At 39.7% G+C, this 16,850-nt stretch overlaps 1 protein-coding gene across 1 annotated transcript in view; it reads left to right on the forward strand.

Annotated features, from left to right (window-relative positions):
• L3MBTL4 (L3MBTL histone methyl-lysine binding protein 4) overlaps window positions 1-16,850 on the forward strand; it is a 347,858-nt gene that overhangs the window by 32,601 nt on the left and 298,407 nt on the right. The window contains exon 2 of the mRNA XM_040970594.1: window positions 2,991-3,093. Within this exon, the coding sequence (XP_040826528.1) occupies window positions 2,991-3,093 (103 nt within the window). The remainder of the gene's footprint in view (window positions 1-2,990; window positions 3,094-16,850) is intronic.

Consider the following 16,850-nt stretch of genomic DNA (forward strand, 5'->3'; position numbering starts at 1 on the left):
CATGGGGGAACTGAAGGATACTCCTGGTCCCTGGCTTCAGATTGGCTCAGCTGTGGCCGTTGTGGCCATTTGGGAAGTGAGCCAGTGGATGGAAGATTTCTTTTGTTTTCTTTCTTTTCTTTGTAAATCTGCCTTCCAAATTGAAATAAATAAATCTTTAAAGAAATGTTTTCTTGAATTGGTTAAAATGGATGTGACAAACACATTCTAGTTGGTTGTATAATACTTCTCTGTAAGTGTCCTGTGTATCAGACTCTCTCTGCTGTCTCTCTGTCTCTCTGTATCATTCTTCTCCACTTTTGAAAAATTTAGGGGCCTGGCATGGTATTTTAGTAGCTAAAGTCCTCGCCTTGCATTAACTGGGGTCCTATATGGTCACCGGTTCTAATCCTGGGAGCCCCGCTTCCCATTTAGTTCCCTGCTTGTGGCCTGGGAAAGCAGTCAAGTATGACCCAAAGGTTTGGGATCCTGCACCCACATGGGAGACCGAAAAGAGGTTCCTGGCTTCTGGCTTTGGATCAGTTCAGCTCTGGCCATTTTGGCCGCTTGGGGAGTGAATCATTGGACAGAAGATCTTCTTCTATGTCTCTCTTCCTCTCTGTATATCTGACTTTGCAGTAAAAAGATTAATTAAATCTTAAAAAAATTAAATTTTATTGATTATTTGTATTGTTTGATAGTAAAATATGGTATGCACAGTTGGTTACCTCTTTACAATTTCTAATAATAATCTGTTGTTACTGGATTGTATTTTGAAACTGCTTCTTGGTGTAGAGACTTTATATTTTCCCTAAAAATACAATAGTATAAACCAGGCTTTTCTGTTGAGATCATTGCCAGGGATAAGCGAGGCTGATCCCTTTGATGGTGAGAAGATCCTCAGAGCCAGCAGATTCCAGTTTGACAAGGCACGGGACATTATTCATTGTGAAAGCTGCCTGAGCAATGTTGAGGTCTTTGGCAGTAATACTTTGCTGAAGGCGTCAAGTCTAAGCTACTCATTTGCATAGATGTTCAGAGTATTACCAGGGGCTAGGCATGATAAATTGTATTTACATCCTACAAAGTGGATGTGATGTTATTGAATTTAGTCGGTAAGTGCCTGTCTTAAAGACATAAACATCATCTGACTAGGAACTGATCAATACGAGGGAGTGTGTTTGCTGTTTGTTTTCTTTATGAAATTTTGCATATTGAAGAAAAATGGAATGGGATTAAGTTTGTGAAGTAGCCTCACTGTAATGATACGGCATTGAAAAAGGAGTAATGTGTGAATCAAAAACTAATATTTTTTGGACTTGAGAGCTCTGAAAGTCCTAATTCGGAGAGACATGTTTATGCAGAACAGGACAACAAACAGATTGAGAGTGTGCTGTGAGCCAGAGACTTCAGCAGTTCACTGTCTTTGTCAGGGGATGCCTCGGAGAGATTTGTCTGGAAATCAAAATAAAATAGTGTGCAGTGCTAAGTGCTGTGGCCAAAACATGTGCGAGTAAGAAAATTGTTTTGAGGTTGAGGGACCAGCGGAAGTTCGTGCTGAGAAACAAAAGACATATTGGGTAGTGAACAAATTGCAGGTGATCAGAATCCTTGATGGGAGTAGAGGAAGAAGATAAATTCAAGAAATGTTTAAGAAAAAAGGGAAAGGGCCTGGTGCGGTGGCCTAGTGGCTATTGTTCTTGCCTTGAACCCACCGGGATCCCATGTGGGCGCCGGTTCTAATCCCAGCAACCCCACTTCCCATCCAGCTCCCTGCTTGTGGCCTGGGAAAGCAGTCGAGGATGGCCCAGAGCTTTGGGACCCTGCACCCGTGTGAGAGTCCTGAAGGATGTTTTTGACTCCTGGCTTTGGAGCGGCTCAGCACTGGCCATTGCAGTCACTTGGGGGAGTGAACCATCAGATGGAAGACGTTCCTCTCTGTCTCTCCTCCTCTCTGTATATCTGACTTTGCAATAAACATAAAAAAAAATCTTAAATAAAAGGAAACCTAGCCTGGGATATTTAAAAAAAGAGAGAGAAAAAAGGCAAATTTTTAGTAATAACTAATCTAAAGGGAATTTGATTGTCACTAAATTCTGTGTTGACACTACTCTTTGGCATAGAAACTTTTCATGTTTTTTTCTGGACAAACAATAATATGACAGTGACAATGTATGGAGTGTGTTGTGATGAAATGGTGAAGCGCAAGAACCTAATTAGGGCAAGTCCTCAGTGGCTGGCTCAGTAAATGCTAGGCTGCTGGCAACCACAAAGGTGTTATGTTTGAATTGGGAAGTATGCGTTTTCTTCTCGGTAGATGCAACCTAAAGCACCTGAGGACCTTGGAGGATTCAGTGTTATTAAGCTTTGTGAAAAAGTGTCTATTGTTAACATAGTTGCCAGTCAATACTTTTGGTTTAGTTTTTAAATTTTAGCACTGGTGGTATTGGTACAGAACTGGTGATTAGTTCTCCAAAAACAATTGACCTGCTCTAAAGAAAATTCATTCCGAGTAACTTTTCAAAGAATGACTACACTGTTACTATAGTGAAGAATACTCTTAATACATTAGATTTACAACTTAAAGATTTTTTTTTCTCTGTTCCAGATTGTGGGGTTTTGCCTTGTATCAATAAAATCTGTTCCCAAGAATACGTTCCTTTACCTTGACATTGTGGACAGTCAGAGCATGTGAGTACAGAGCAACAGTGGGACATTGCAGTGTCTGGTGGGCGAGTTCCCTTCAGCAAGAAAACAAACATTTGATCACAGAGAAGACCAAACAGTGACAGCTGTTTTCATTGTAATACAAATTTTAAATGAGCTACAAAACCTTTCTTGCTCCATTATTTTATGATTATATTGGGGCTCTGAAACTAGTGGTGAATTTTGTATTAGATCATTATCAGACTATGTATAAAAGCCAATGACAGAAAGCATGTTTCCTTGTGTACTTTCGTGATTCTGAAGAACAAGAATTATAATGCTTTTTATGCTGACCTGTTTTGCAGAAAAACACGGCTAAGGAGTGCAGAAGGGGTGATGAAACAGCCCAGCAAGAAGAGGAAGCTGAGCAAGGGTTCTCAGGAGCAGCTGGACCAGGATCGATGCTTGGTGAGACGCTGGCTCTGTGGTCTGTCTTCACAGCGTGTGCTGTCTCAGTCCATTCTGACTGTAACAAGGTACCCGAGGCTGGGCTATTTATGAGAAGTACCCAGTCAACTCATTGCTCTGGAAGGTCAGGAAATATGATGCAGGCTTCTTCTGGGATTGGCTAAGAGACCCGTAGTGGACAGCTTCATAATGGCACAAGTGGCTGTAGAAGACCCATGTGATGAGAGGGTCAAACAGGAGACCTGGGAGAGTCCAGGCGGTCACCTGTGTAAAACCCTCTCTCACGGGAACTTGTTCGCTTTGGGAGAGCAACATTAATTCCTTTTGAGAGTGATGCCCAGACAAACTACTTGCCTTGCTATGGGTTTGACCTCTTCAAAGTTCCACAACCTCAGTGCCACCACATTGGGACTAAGCTTCCTGGTCACAAGCCTCTAAACACAAACCAACCAAGCAAAACAATACAAAACAGAGCAAACCCTGGCACTGTAGATTCATGCAATGGAATGGAACAGTGATATAAACTGAGAGGCATCGCAACCACATGAAACGACTTATTTCTCATTATTATGTGTTTTATGTATAGTGATGTAGACTGGTACATTTTAAAAGGTAATTTTAAACGTTGAAGAGGTCCTTTTCATTTAGAAATATGAGATAATTATTAAGTAAGAGGATGTTGTGAAATGTCAGAGGTTGTGCTGAGGGTCTTGAGAGACAAATACCTGTATGTGAGTGAGAGAGAGGTGGGGAAATGGAATGGGAGAAATTTTAAAGAATTGACTCACAGATTTGTGGATGAGCATGTGTGAAACTTGCAGGGCATTGAGCGAGCTGGATGCCCAGGAGGAGTTCTTGTTTTAGTTCTGGGTGCCAGCTTGGTCTGGAGTCAGAGTACCTCTTTCCCTGAGGACTCAGTTTTTATAGTAAAGCTTTCAATGACTTCAGTGAGACCCCTCCCCATTATGGAGATGATCTGCTTTACTCAGAGTCTGCTGTTGGAAATGCTGACCACATCCAAAATGTTAACTTCTCAACAACATCTAGACACCTGGAAGAATGATGTTCATCACGTTTCTAGTGACCTCGCCTGTGCTTTTTTATTGTGGCAACTTTTATTTATTGCTGCAAATTTAAAAGATGTTTGAGTGGTCAGAAGGTCTCTGTAGTGACAGTTTCGGAAGCAAAGGACTGTTACAGAATTCTCATTGATGGTACTCTCATGGGCTCTTATCACTTACCTGTTTGTGGGTTTGGGCGTCTTTCTGTGGTCCTGCAGTTCTGCATTCTGTTTGGTTTTGTCCTGGTGGATGTGGTTTGATGAGCTCTGCAGTGTCACCGTGGTCTGGAGATAGGTGCAGGTACTGCTGCTGTTTCTTCCTCTCAGCCCCTCAGGGATGACTGCCACGCGCCTGGAGTTCATTTCCTAGGTATACGTTGGTTCTGTCTCTTGGGAATGTTCCAGGAAAATTCATAACCCTGTATGTTTCCTCCAGAGAAAAACTGTGTTTAAAAGATTGCCTGGACCAAATCTGAGCAGGCCTGCATCTGTCACAGCTACTGGAGGATGCGATTCTCACTATTTTAGGTTTGCTATACCATGCCCTCTGAAGAGACAGATTGAGGGAATTCAGTGTTTGGTATACTTCAAATTATTCTTGGGATGTAGTTTTCCACATGTGGTTCCTCTGACCAGCAGCAGCTTGTTAGACATGCAAATTCCTTGGGTCCAATTCAGATTCACTTAAACAGATCATCGGGGGGTGGAGTGCAGTAATCTGCAGTTTAACAACCTGGGTGAGCCTGGTGCCTATTCATGTCTGTAACCATTGTCATAGGAAAATCAGCTGTATGCATCTCACCTACTAACGGGGCTGTAGTTCATCACTATTGGCTGTTGTATTTTTACTTTTTCCTTTAGTTTGTTATGGGGAGCTCCTCTTCCCCATGCAAAACATATTTTCTGATTTTTAAAATCGCTATCACTTCTTGAGCAGCCAGAATCATTATCACCTCTTGCAAGGACTTGGTTATCTTGCTCTAAATCTTGAATATTGGACCTCCTGTCTCTTGCGCATTAGTATAATTCCAAGTGTCCTCGTAAAACGTGGCTTAGTTTCTAACTCAGTCCTGAAGCGCTTCCCTTTACTCTTCCCTCACATGGAATCTTCCCCTTGGTGGACTGCAGCCATGCTCACACTTCCATAGGCACTGTTCCAGTGGAGGCTGTGCATAGTCAGGTTCCGGAAATACGTGTAAGTGATGCTCCTGATGCTTACTGGCAACTCCTTGCAAATGAATTGATCTGATCAATAGTAAGAAGACGATACTTTGAAGATCCATATTACTAAATTAGGTTTGGTGATGTTTAGTGCATGTTATTACAAAGGATATTCACATATGGATTTCACATCGCACTGTCAGTTGTGGCTTGTTGCCCGTCACACTGTGTCCATCTGCCTTAGTTGAATTTTAGCAGATTAACACTGTAAGTTGGATCACCTCTGGGGTTGCATTCACTGTGGATAAAAAGATTAAATCATGCTTGGATTTGGTAAATTCTTTTTGTAAATGAATCTTGCATGTGTTTTTATTCTTTGTTGTTCTTTTTTTTTTTTTTAAAGATTCGTTTTATTTATTTCAAGGCAGAATTACAGAGAGAGGGAGAAGAAGAAATCTTCCAAACACTAGCTCACTACCTAAATATCTACAATGTTCCTGGCTGGGCCAACACAAAACCAGCAGCTAGGATCCCCATCTGGATCTCTCATGTGGGTGCAGGGACCTGAGTATTTGGGCTGTCTTTTCACTTCTCTCATAGGCACAGGAGTAGGGCACTGCATCAGAAGTAGAGCAGCAGAGTGTCAAATTGGCACTCTGAGGGGATGCTGGCATTGCAGATGGTGGCTTAATGTGTTATTCCACAATTGTAGCCTTGTACATCCTTGAGATATTAACACCATCCTTTCTGTGTTACTCTCCTGTTTTCACAAATGGCGTTTCCAGGTAATCAAGTCAAATCCCGTTGGCAGATGAAGTGCATAAAACATCAAAGAAATACAATGTTGAATGTTTCTAAAACATCTGCTTTTGAAATGGTAGTTTTATATCTTGGACATCTAGTAATTTTTAGATGCTAATAATATCTGCCAATGAATATCTTTCTAGATTATAATTATTTTGTATATTTCTGTATAGAATTTAAAATATATATGATTAAAAAGTGAATAGCATGGACAAGTATTAAAATAAGAAGGAAATTCTGCAGCCTTGCCCCCTCACACAGTTATTTTCCCCAAGGTGCGATTGTTTATAGTCTCTTATACATCTTCACAGGAAGCCACAACACAGAAAAGTAAGATACCCAACCTTTATGCACGTGTTCACGTACATTATCCATGCATCGTCATATCCCATGTGGCCTTGCTCTGGGGTTACTGTTATATACCTTGCATTTTTTTCACTTGATTGTGTATGTCTTGCAGATTTAGGCTTTTCTGTTCTTTTCAGTGCTACATAGTATTCTTTTTAGAGAATGTGTTGTGTGTGTGTGTGTGTGTGTGTGTGTGTGTGTGTGTGTGAACAGTGGCCCACTATAAATATTTAGGTTGCTTTCTATTGTTATGATAACTTATGGTATAATAAATTTGCTTATTTATGTGCCTTTTACAAAGGTTTCTTTCTTTTTGATCTGTTTGAAAGGGAGGGGCAGAGATGCAGAGACATCTGCCATCTGCTGTGTCCTGTCCCCAGATGCCTGTGACAGCCAGGGCTGAGCCAGTTTGAGGTCAGGAGCCTAGCACTCTGTGTTACTTCTGCCCCATAAGTAGAAGGGACTCCAGCTGCTGAATCATTATCTGCTGCCTTAGGTCACACTAACAGTAAGCTGGATTGGAAGCAGGGAAGCCTGGACTTAAACCAGCACTGTGATACGGGATCCAGATGTTCCAAGTTGCTGCTTAATCTGCCATGCCAATCCCATATATCTTTTTGATATATGCATAATTTTTCAGCTGATTTAAGACAAAGTCTTCTTAGTGGAATTCTCATACTGTGGTATATATGTGTTTAATTTCCAGTGAATTTTTCAGTATTATCCAGAGACATTTCCCACTGTATCCTTTTCCTATTGGCATTCCCAACCCACCCTCTCTTTTTGCAATATTATTATCCATCTTCCCTTTGTTTACTAAATTCTTCAGTGAGGGTGAACTCTTGCTTTAGTTGCTGTAGTTCATAGTGTTGTGAAGATGAGAAGAGGTTGTTTCTGTGTTCATGTTAGACACATTGACATGTTGTGATTTTTCCCTGCATGTGGCATGAAGATATGTGTCATCTTGGGTGTCCTTTGCCAGCTTTTCCCATCTACACCTTTAGAATCAAACAGCCAAGTGTAGGCCCTTGGTAACTGGGGATTTCAAGGTGATTTCGTAGGTGTTTGGTGTACATGTAGGTTTTCTAGGCACTAACTGCCCCCAAACCGTTTGTAGACTAAAGTTTCTAATTTGCTAAATAGCAATGAAAGCTGCACAAGCATACAATGAACTTTTATTTGGCTAAACAATAATAAAATGTGTGACCTCTGATTACACACACACACACACACACATACATTTGTGATAAATGTTTAGTTCTAATTCTTCCTCCACCTCTGAGCCTCTTAAAATCAACGGATTTAAATAGAGAACTTTGAAAGGTATATTATGATATGTTTTTCATTCTCTGAAGAATTGTAGAGTTTTGTTAACTAAAGGGAACTATCTGCAGAGTAATTCAGAGTGACACAGAAATGGGCAACCCGTAAGCTCTCTAAGGGATGGCCGCCCTTCAGAGTAAGGAAGGTAACTGGGGTTCAAGCATGAGGAGTACCAAAGATGTTCTGATGTAATTAATGGCTTTTAAGCCCAACCTGGTAAATGCAGTGACAGAGCACAGTTTGCTCACATATTCATACTTAGTACATTGATAGATGAAATTGAGTATTCAGGTAGGAATAGTGTATGCCCAGGAAGTATCTTGAAAATAGACATGGGGCTGGGTAAGCATGACACATGAGATACACAACAGGATTGTAATGATGTATGTGACTGAAGCAGATGTTGCTGTTGGCAGCATTGTAGAATAGCCTTGAAAAGGCAATGGATTTTAATCTTGGCCTTCACCACTTAAAACTTTATGGCCGAAGTTGAATCCATTCTCTAGGTGGGGCTCAATTTTTTTTCTTTTTTCTTTTTTTTCTTCCTAAAGACAAGAGTTATAGAGTGGAAGAGCTTAAGAGTTTTTTTCTTCTTGTAAATCCAAGAATAATCCTGATGGATTATGAGACTATGGTTTGACTAGGGTAGATATGGGTATGGGAAGTTCACTTGATATGGGGCCCTGACTGAGAGACATCAGAAAGCCACAGTATACCTCAGCTTTGGATAAGTGCAATGAACTCTGTTTTCCAAAGTTTGTAAATAGATACTAAAAAAAAAAAATATTTTGGGGGGGGCGTTATTTTCGTTTCTTTTTTTTTTTTTTTTGGTAGGGCTTAGTTTTTATTTTTTAAAAATTTTTGCTGCAATTAATAAGACTGTTAAGGGTTTGCAACAGTCAATGAAATGTATTTAAAGGTGAAGAGGGCCTGAAGCTGTGGTGCAATGGGTTAAGCAACTGTTTGTGATGTTGGCAACCATATCAGAGTGACAGATTTTGAGCTACTCTAATTCTGATCCAGCTTTCTGCCTTCGTGGGAAGGCAGTAGAAGATGGCCCAACTGCTTGTGACCTTGCCACTTGTACAGGAAATCTAGAAGGATGTTCTTGTTGTTGGTTTTGGCTCTACCAAAAAGACCTCATTGTTGCAGCCTCTGGGGCCGTGAACCAGCAGATGGAAGATCTTGGGTATTTGTATCTCTTTCCCAATCTCTTCTGTGCTGCTAAATAAATATATAAACAAATAAAAAAGTGATTTGTTTTTGAGAAAGGATGGAGGATATTTGTAAGGCTACTTTTTTTGTATGTATATTATCAAATGTTGTAGGGAAATTTCTTTTGCCATCTATCACTCTGTGTCATCAAGTATTTTAACAAAAGGGAGGAATTTCCCTGTTTCTGAATACAGCCAAATTCCAATTTAACATGGAAAAATATTCCACAATATTCAGCATTTATCTGAAAGGTAGACTTACTTCCTTTTCACTTCATATTCCACATTAGATTACAGCAAAAGAGAATTTGAAAAGTAGAGTTGAAACAGCAAGTACAATTCAAATATTTGTTTCTGGAGTTATTACATAGGATGTTAATGTTTTCTGCTAGTTGATGAAATCAGTCTGATCCCCAAAAGCCCAGGTATCAGATTCTTATGGAACAAGAAAGAGCAGGATACGCAGAAGTCCCTGGTGCTCAAGAGGCTGAGGGTGAAGAGACAGGAGAGGCCAACAGAGTTCTAACAGGATGATTTGAAATAGCTGCACAGATCACGGTCCTGTCCTCTTGACTGCAATTAATAATCAGAGTAGTGTAGATATTAGTGCCCATTAACTAATGACTGGTTAAAGAAAATGTGGTACATATTTACCCTGGAATACTACTCAGCCCCACCAAAGATTGAAATCTTGTCTTTTGCAACTAAATAGATCCAAATGGAATCAGTAATCCTTAGAGGAATAAGCCAGTCCCCAAAAGACAAATAATATGTTTTCTCTGGTGAGACTAATTCACAGAGTTTAAAGTGTAATCTGTATGTGTGAGACTGACATCCAGGGGTTTGATTATTGTACACTCCTTGGGAAGAGTATGTTGGTTCTTTTGTTTGTTTTACTTGCTATGTGTTATAAAGAGCTTCAGTAGCTGACCTGTGAGCAGGTCTGTTGGTTACAACTGTTGAAGGCTGTTTTTGTTACCATGTCAGGTCAGGTTTAATAGTAGAAGACAGCCCTACTGTTTGGAAATATGTAAATTCCCCATGTATTGGGTGAATAAGGAGAGGTGAAATTGAGGAAGCTATCATAGACAATTAGACACAGTTTGGTAGTTCTATGTTCAGGGTCTCAAGGTAGAATCAAGCTGTTGACATGGCTGAGTACCTCTTAGGACTCCCCATATTCTTCCAAGCACTGTGGTTGTTGGCAGAGTCATTTCCTTGTGGTTGTAGGACTGAATGCCCTGCTTACCTGCTAACTGCCAAGCAAACACTCAAAGTTACAATTCCTTGTCTCTCAGTCCTGTCACAGGTCCTCCAACAGTGTAGTGGTCCATGTCCTCAAAGCCAGCAGCAAAATTATTCACTATAATAAACTCAGACAGTTGAATATTATAGTACAGTTGGTAGTGACTTTCTTGTCACCTTTGCAATATGATCCAGATAAAATCACAGGTTTCTCTCCCTTAGGGACAGGCTTATTTTAGAACTTTGCATATGGCAGAAAGGCAGAGGAACCCACATAACTGAAGTGTAAATGAAAGAAGTTATACCATGGCATCAGCTGACTTTAGAGCTGGCCATGGGAACAGGTTTAAAGAATAAAATGATGAACACTTTCATGTAGTGATTGAGCTGTAGGAGCTTGTAGACCATAGAGATAAATTGGGACTTGGTGATACATGTTAGAGGATGATGGAGAAGATATATAGATTCATTGGTGATTACGTTTATGGGGCAAAGTCATAGAGTCAGATGGACAGCGTGGCCAAGAAAGCAGTCGCAATGGCTGCATAAAGATACTGAAGCAGGGAATGCCAAGCAGAGCCCAAGGCTCAGCAGGGAGATCTGGGAGTGCAGCAGCCTGAAGAACTTTATGAGGAGGAGAAGCCAGCAGGTGACCCAGCCCTTCACTGTGACTTGGCCCTGCAGGCCTGAGACATTGAGCATTGTAGTCTGTGTGTACCCTTAGAACCCCAGATGGATCCTGGCACAAAGTGGTTGCTCCACAAATGTTTTCAAGTGCATACTTGTTCAAATAGGGTTTTAATTCTTCTTTATGCTCCCTCAGAATACATCTTGTTTGAGATTTTGTTTGAGATCTGTGGTGCTAGTTGGCAAAACAAGCAGTCCAGCTGAATTGATTTTTGTGAAATTTATGGATAGATTCTCAGCCATTTGAAACCTGGCAACACAGCTGGGCTAGCAACCATTCATAGAGGGTCCTCAATGTGTCGTGGGTTGTAGTGAGAATGTCCCCAGATTAAAGGAAACTTTAAAGATTTATTTTTATTATTTTTTTTATTGGAAAGGCGGATATACAGAGAGGAGAGACAGAGAGGAAGATCTTCCGTCTGATGATTCACTCCCCAAGTGAGCGCAACGGCCGATACTATGCCGATCCGAAGCCAGGAGCCCCCTCGGGGTCTCCCACGCGGTTGCAGGGTCCCAAAGCTTTGGGCCGTCCTCGACTGCTTTCCCGGGCCACAGGCAGGGAGCTGGACTTTAAAGTATTTAGGATTATATGAATTAGAAAGCCAAGGCTCACTGTTTCACATCTTACAAACAGTAAGAGATGAAATTGGAATTTGAACCTTTGTCTGTCTGATTTCTAAAATTTGTTCAGAAATAAAAAGTTTTGTTTTAGGGAAAATACTGGATAGTGTTGGAGGGTTTTTAGAACATAAGGCTGTAATAATTAAAATGGAATAGTACTGGTACACAGACAGACTGTTAACGAAATAGAAGAGAGACAGAGAAAGGATCAACTTTATGTAAACATTTAGTGCATATTGCACACGTCTGAGACTGGTGGTGTAGGGCACATGACACCAGCCAGGCAAGCATGCTGTGTCTTTGCTTTGCACCATGTTCTGACACATGGCCCAGATTTATCAGATTTCCATGAAAGAAATGAACGCCATGTGTCATGTGCACCAATGAGGGACAGTGTTAGGTTCTTGGAGTAGAGATTTTTGTAGCTATTCCTCAAATCTAAAAGCCATGCAAGAAAATGGTTGATAACTTTATTTCTTAAAATAAAACATACTCTGCATTAAGAATATAAAGTCAATGGAGAAATAATGGTGTGGAAAACACTGTCTACTGCATTACAAGGACTAACTTTCCTTGTTAATTAAGTAAAGAAACAAGCCAACCCAGCTAATCATCCCAACAGAAAAGCTCACTAAAGACACGAGCCTTTCGTGGTAAAGGGAGTGTTGCAGCAGAGCCAGTCTGAGAGGCTGTCCTCATGTATGCATGCTTTTACTGCAGCATTCTGCGACCAAAGAAAGATAAGAAATGACCTGAAACTTCATGAAGAACTTCTAAATACATCGTGACATGTGAATTCGGCATCATACTGTGCAGCTGTCAGAACACTCTCTAAACATCCCAGGAAGGATCTCTGAGGTGTTTTATGAAAACGAGAGGTGAAAAGCAGTGTTAAGATGGCTTAGCAAGGACCAGAAAATGAAGTGCACTTTGTTTCTTTGTACTTTCATAATAGAAACTTTATAGGGATATTCTGGAAGCTAATCCCAGTAATTACTAGGTGAGAATATATGAATTGGTCATATATTCTGGTCCTATGTCATAGGAGAGTACATCTGGGAAAGATTTTATCATTTTTCCTCTTAAGTTTTATTTATTGTTTCAAAGCCATTGTGATTTAGAGAGGAAGGAGAGTAAAGGAGAAAGAAAGGAAGGAGTAAGAGAAATAAGGGAAGAGAGAAAAAGGGAGGACTTTCGTTTGCTGGTTTACTCCTCCAATGCTCTCAGTAGCTGGGGCTGTGGCAGGTCAAAGCCAGGAGCCATATAATCCAAGTGCTTGGACTGTGTCATCTGCTGCTCCCCCAGATCCATTAGCAGGAAACTGGGTCTGAGTTGGACGTGGGACATGCACCAAATGGCAGCTTAACACACTGTGCCACAACACTTGCTCCTCCACTGTATTTCCCCAGTGTGTGTGTATATTACTTGCTATGCATTTTCAAGTATAGCATTGGCATATGAACGCCAAAAAGTTGATGAAATAACAGAACAAAACTAAAGAGCATAGAAAAGCATTAAGCTAAAGTATGTAAAGGAATCCACCATATTAATTGGCAGCTTGATATATTTGATCTTCAAAACTATTTGCTTGTCCTGTAAATAAGAAACTTTAATCACCTGTGACACATTTGTTAAGTATGTTATATATTAAAGTACACACTAAAGTGTTTGAAAACATGTTCTACTACTCTGCAAATTTAGTTTAATACCCAAGGCCTTAGTTTAAAGATTTATTTTTTAATTTTTATTGGAAAGTCAGATATACATAGAAGAGGAGAGACAGAGAGGAAGATCTTCTGTCCACTGATTCACGCCCCAAGTGGCCACAACGGCAAGAGCTGCGCCAATCTGAAGCTCTGGAAACTTCTTTTGGGTTTTCCACATGGGTGCAGGGTCCTAAGGCTTTGGGCCGTCCTCGACTGCTTTCCCAGGCCACAAGCAGGGAGCTGGATGGGAAGTGGAGCTACCGGGATTAGAACCAGCACCCATATGGGATCCCGGGCACATGCAAGGTGAGGACTTTTGCTGCTTGGCTACCACTCCAGGCCTGGCCTTAGTTTAGACCAAAGAAGAAGTTAAACTGTATCATAAAAATGAAATTTGTAATAGTTAATAGTTAAAACCTAATATACTTTCATAAAATGTCAGTATGCATGATTCTGTTTATGAAGCCTGATTTAAAGCTTTGTGATATATTATCTGCAATCTGCAATCTGTTCTTGGTTTTAATGCTTGCTGGTGATACAGTGACCCACTGTCCCTTTTTGCCCTGGATTCCTTGGTGGGTTTACCCGGATGTGCAACTTGTCAATAGGAAAGCTAGGACATTTAGTCATCTCCACCATAGCTCATATATATGTAGTCTAAACATGATATGTACCTATATATATATATATATGTATCTAGAGATGATTATATCTATATATTTATATATATCATGTCTATATAAGATTTCATAAAATTGGAAAACTGGAATTAAAAATAAATGTAAGAAATATAAACATTTCCAAACCCCATTTTCGTCACACTGATAACCCTTATAAGTATAGAAGCCATTTTGTCCAATCCTAAGAAGCTAAGGGTCCTGGGAATCTGACCATGTCTTCCTTCTGCTGCTTCACTCTCCAGCTCTGGGCCAGGCCAAAGCCTAGTGCCAGAATCTCCATCCCTCCCACATGGGTGACAGGGGCCAGGTACATGCGTGAATACTGTTGACTTCCCAGGCATATTAGCAGGAAGCTGCATTGGAAGTCAAGCAGGCAGGGCATGCCAGCATCTCAAGCATGGCCCTGTACGTTGGCTTGGATTGGACCTCTTCCACCTGGGGCAGCCGTGCTTTGCTTCTGCTTGATCTTCAGGATCATTCCAATTCCTCCAAGAAGTGCTTTGGAACCTTAATCCCACTCATTTAAAATTCCACTGAAAATTACTTGTAGTTGATTTGAATACAACAGTTTTGGTACCCATCATTGTGAAAATTGCTCCACTTTAATTTTTATTTTAGTCAAAATTGTGAAAGCTGAAAGCTGAACCAATTTTTTCTTCTTTCTTTTAATTATTAGTACACTTTATTTAAGGCAAATACAAGATTAACCTTTTCTTCCAATTTGATATGGGTTATCTACTATTTCATTGTCAATATCATCTAAACCCTTACTAAAATGAATTCTCCATTTGTACGCTGCTAACTTCGTTGGGTGTATTTTCCCTATTATTTTTTTCATCAAGCATCAAAGATTTCTGCATTCTTTCCCCCTTTCCCTTCCATTTGAGCAGATTTCATAATGCTGCTTTCAAATTGACACCTCATACTTCTCAGTGTCTCAATCTAGATTTTGGACAGATGCATTGTACATACTCAGTTGGTACGGATGTGTTGTGATGTGAAAGCTTTTTGAGATCTATTATTAGTTTATTCCATTGACTTTTTGGAGACTCTTCACATAGGAGCAAGTTAAAGAAATGTTTGTTGGCTGAGTTGCTTAATCTTGATATGTTCTTGTTGACATTAAGCACCAAATATGGAAAGGTTTGGTATAATTCAGCTGCCGAATTCTCATTTTCTCATAAGACAATTAATTGTTCTTAGCAAAGCATTGGATATATGTATGTTCAAAAACGGATTAAAGCCCATTGAAACATTTCTGCATTCTGTAATTGTTTGACTACATAATTACACATTCCTAGTAACTGGCACCATTGTTTGAAATTTTGTAAATAACACAAGTATCTGGATTCCCATCTTTACAATGCAGTTTGCTCCTCAGTCCTGGTGAAATGGTGTGCTTGCCTTGAGGATTTGCAGTGATGCCCCTGGTGCATCTCTCACTCCGTGGGCAGAGACCCTGCTGCCATCCCTCTGCTTGTGCTCCTCATCAGTGTTGGCTTCTGTGCTGGAATCTCAGAGGTGGTTTACCTATTCCATCTAGATGAGTTTGGTTAAAATTAATGTTAGCGTAAGTGAGCGCTTTAAGTTGCAGTAGATGCTGATAATGTGGAAGCAAAGGTATGTTAGGTGTCTTCACTTTGGTATGGAGCAAAACTTTTCCTAACCAGCCAATGCCCCTGAGTCTGTCAGACTTGGGATCCAATGAGACAGGGCATCCATATTCACTATACTACTGATAAAGTGTGATGGGAGCTTACTTTGTTTTGTTTCAGCTAATAGGCAATTAAGATAGTAATAAAGGAGTCCTTTTATATCTGAATGGATTATGGTTACCTTTTTGGCACCCAATGGAAGGTGCTGGATGCTGTGTTGCACTGGAACTGTCATGACTTTATTTCCTGATAACAACAAAAATTTTTTTTTTCAAAGTTTAAAGTTACCTAGAGATATGGCTAAGTTACATTTTCTTTATTCTAGGAGCACGCTGAAGAAGAGAAGCACACGGAGGGCAGAAACCTTATGAGTCTTGGTAATCATTACCTTCTGTTAATTTTAGTTACGATGAACAGCTTCTAGTGAAGGCTTTATTAGAGCGTGTTGATTGTTTGCACTTGAATTTAGATATATAATGATGGTATGACTTATCATTCACTCTGTTTTATGTACTCTTTTGTAGAACTTATCAGTAATAACTAAGGCTTTTAAATATAAGACGTCTTCTAAAAGTTCATATAAAATATGTATTTTGAGAAAATTGCATGGATTTCCAGGGGTTTCTTTTTGCACCTAAATAAAGCTTTTAATTTCAATTCCATTAATTTTTTCAAGTCTTCACCTGTCTACATAAAAAGAATCTGAAGATGTTAGTTCATTTACTTACTTTTTAAAAAAAGCTTTAAGAAGAATAACTCCAGATTTGTAAACATCTGTGAATAAGAAACCAAGAGGTACTGCTTAGTTTATTTGTAATTTTTTGCTTGTTTCCCAGATTGAGTTAATCGTATATTGACTGTATTCTTGCTCTTTTGGTAAAGCCATGTGTTTGAGGAGACTGTGTTTTACTCTAAAATTTATATCCCTCATTATGATTATTAATACATGAATAAGTTTTACATATCAGTCATTTAGGATTCAACTGATTCTCTGATGTCTCAACTTTAAATCAGCAAATGCAGATACTGTCTCCACGTATTATGTAACAGATTATGGCTATTAATATTCCTTGAAATGTGGTTGAATATCCAAGATTTGTGTTATTTTTGAGTAGGAAGGAAGCATGAAAATTTGATAGTGCTCCTCTAATGAAGTTTTTAAGTGCTGTCTTTGTTCAGTTTTTTATTTATGTCTTTGAAACTGGAACAACAAAAGTACTTTTTAAAATGACCAAGTTTTAAGAAATGAGTTT

The sequence above is a fragment of the Ochotona curzoniae genome, unplaced genomic scaffold (genome assembly GCF_017591425.1).
Source record: "Ochotona curzoniae isolate NIBS_2020 unplaced genomic scaffold, NIBS_Ocur_1.0 scaffold_4812, whole genome shotgun sequence".
Classification (NCBI taxonomy): domain Eukaryota; kingdom Metazoa; phylum Chordata; class Mammalia; order Lagomorpha; family Ochotonidae; genus Ochotona; species Ochotona curzoniae.